General features: G+C 35.2%; 1 protein-coding gene across 1 annotated transcript; it reads left to right on the forward strand.

The window, feature by feature from the left end:
- Positions 1–298: 298 nt before the first annotated feature.
- On the forward strand, positions 299–1,505 carry LOC123999820 (trace amine-associated receptor 3-like). Its single transcript, XM_046305837.1, has 2 exons — positions 299–755; positions 1,002–1,505. Exons 1-2 carry the CDS (start codon positions 358–360, stop codon positions 1,297–1,299), a joined length of 696 nt encoding a protein of 231 aa, XP_046161793.1. The 5' UTR covers positions 299–357; the 3' UTR covers positions 1,300–1,505.

Here is a 1,505-nt window from a genome sequence, read left to right on the forward strand (position 1 = left end):
ATCCTATTTCCCATGTCAAATAACCTTTGAGTCACCAAAACATAGACCATACGATTTTTTCCAGATTAAAATTGTCAGACTTGTCATACATCTATTCACCACTATATTGCTGTGATCTCAATATGGTTCCACAAATGATTTGTTTTTCTGACCGTTTGTAATTCTTTTGTGCTCACTTACAGTATGTATGTTTTAGTGGTGTGTGTGTCGAGAGACTCTGAGGAGGGGGAGTTTCCCTCAGTCACACAGGGATAAATAGAGAGGCAGAGCTCATAGTCTGTCAGAAGGGTGACCTGACAGGGTCATACAAAGGATCAAACAGGAGCAGGACCTCAGAATTTTTACCCTTTCTTACAAATGGAGGAACACAAAGATGCTCAACACTGTTTTCATAACTCTTCTTGCAGGAAGGCTTCGCTATCGACATCTATATACATAACACTGTACATTTTGTTCTCATTAATTTCAGCGGTTACAGTATTTTTGAACATACTGGTGATCATCTCGATCTATCACTTCAAGCAGCTCCACACTCCAACCAACCTGCTCATCCTCTCTCTGGCTGTGACAGATTTCCTGGTGGGACTGATTGCGATACCAGTAGTGACTGTGGCAGTAATGGAATCATGCTGGGTTTTTGGGAAATATTTCTGTGTGTTTTTTCTCTTCATCGGTTACTTAATTATTTCTTTATCTCTGGGCAATTTGGTTTTGATATCTATTGACCGTTATGTAGCTGTGTGTTATCCCTTGTTGTACCACTCCAAAATAACAATACCAAGAATTATCTGTTGGATATTGATTATCTGGTGTTGGTGTAGCATATACAATGCTGCTATTTCAAATAACTCTGTAACTCTACAGGTACCCAAAATGTGTTTTGAAGAATGTTTTGTTTTTGAAGGATTTAACTGGAGTAAAACCATTGATTTTGTAATTATAATGGTTGTCCCATGCTATATTATTATAACACTTTATTTCAAAATATTTGTCGTCGCCAGATCACAGGCCAGAAAGATATTTTCAAAAGAGGCTGCCACCAAGTCTGGTGTTAAAACTGTACTGGTGAATAAGACTGAGAGAAAAGCAGCAAAAACTCTATCTATTGTAGTTTTCACCTATCTCACTTGTTGGATTTCAATTTTTTTTCTACATTTTTTTTTTCTACAATCATTAACTTACTTACTCTTGCTGCCATTTCTTAATTCCTTAATTAATCCAATAATTTATGCTTTCTTTTATCCATGGTTCAAAGTGATAGCTAAACATATTTTAACTCTAAAATTAAGGCGTTTATAGTTCCTACATTTTTTTCAAAAGTTTGACAAACACAGATTTGATAATGTTATTTTCAAACTATACTGTTGTTGTAATTGTTTCTTTCATAATACACTTACATTACTTATCTCAGTTAGCTGTTGTTATTATAGATACATTTGGTGTTGATTCAGAATGTGGTGTTGATACAGCATGATTTGGCTGTATTGGATTGTAATGACATGTTA

Source organism: Oncorhynchus gorbuscha, linkage group LG16, assembly GCF_021184085.1.
Source record: "Oncorhynchus gorbuscha isolate QuinsamMale2020 ecotype Even-year linkage group LG16, OgorEven_v1.0, whole genome shotgun sequence".
NCBI classification, from domain to species: Eukaryota; Metazoa; Chordata; class Actinopteri; order Salmoniformes; family Salmonidae; genus Oncorhynchus; species Oncorhynchus gorbuscha.

What these genes read in the sequence shown, in the direction of transcription:
- LOC123999820 (XM_046305837.1), top strand. Translation starts at nt 358, where the DNA reads ATGGAGGAACACAAAGATGCTCAACACTGTTTTCATAACTCTTCTTGC. An exon ending in GCTGTGTGTTATCCCTTGTT is followed by an intron (nt 756 to 1,001) that starts GTACCACTCCAA and finishes TGTCGTCGCCAG; the next exon opens with ATCACAGGCCAGAAAGATAT.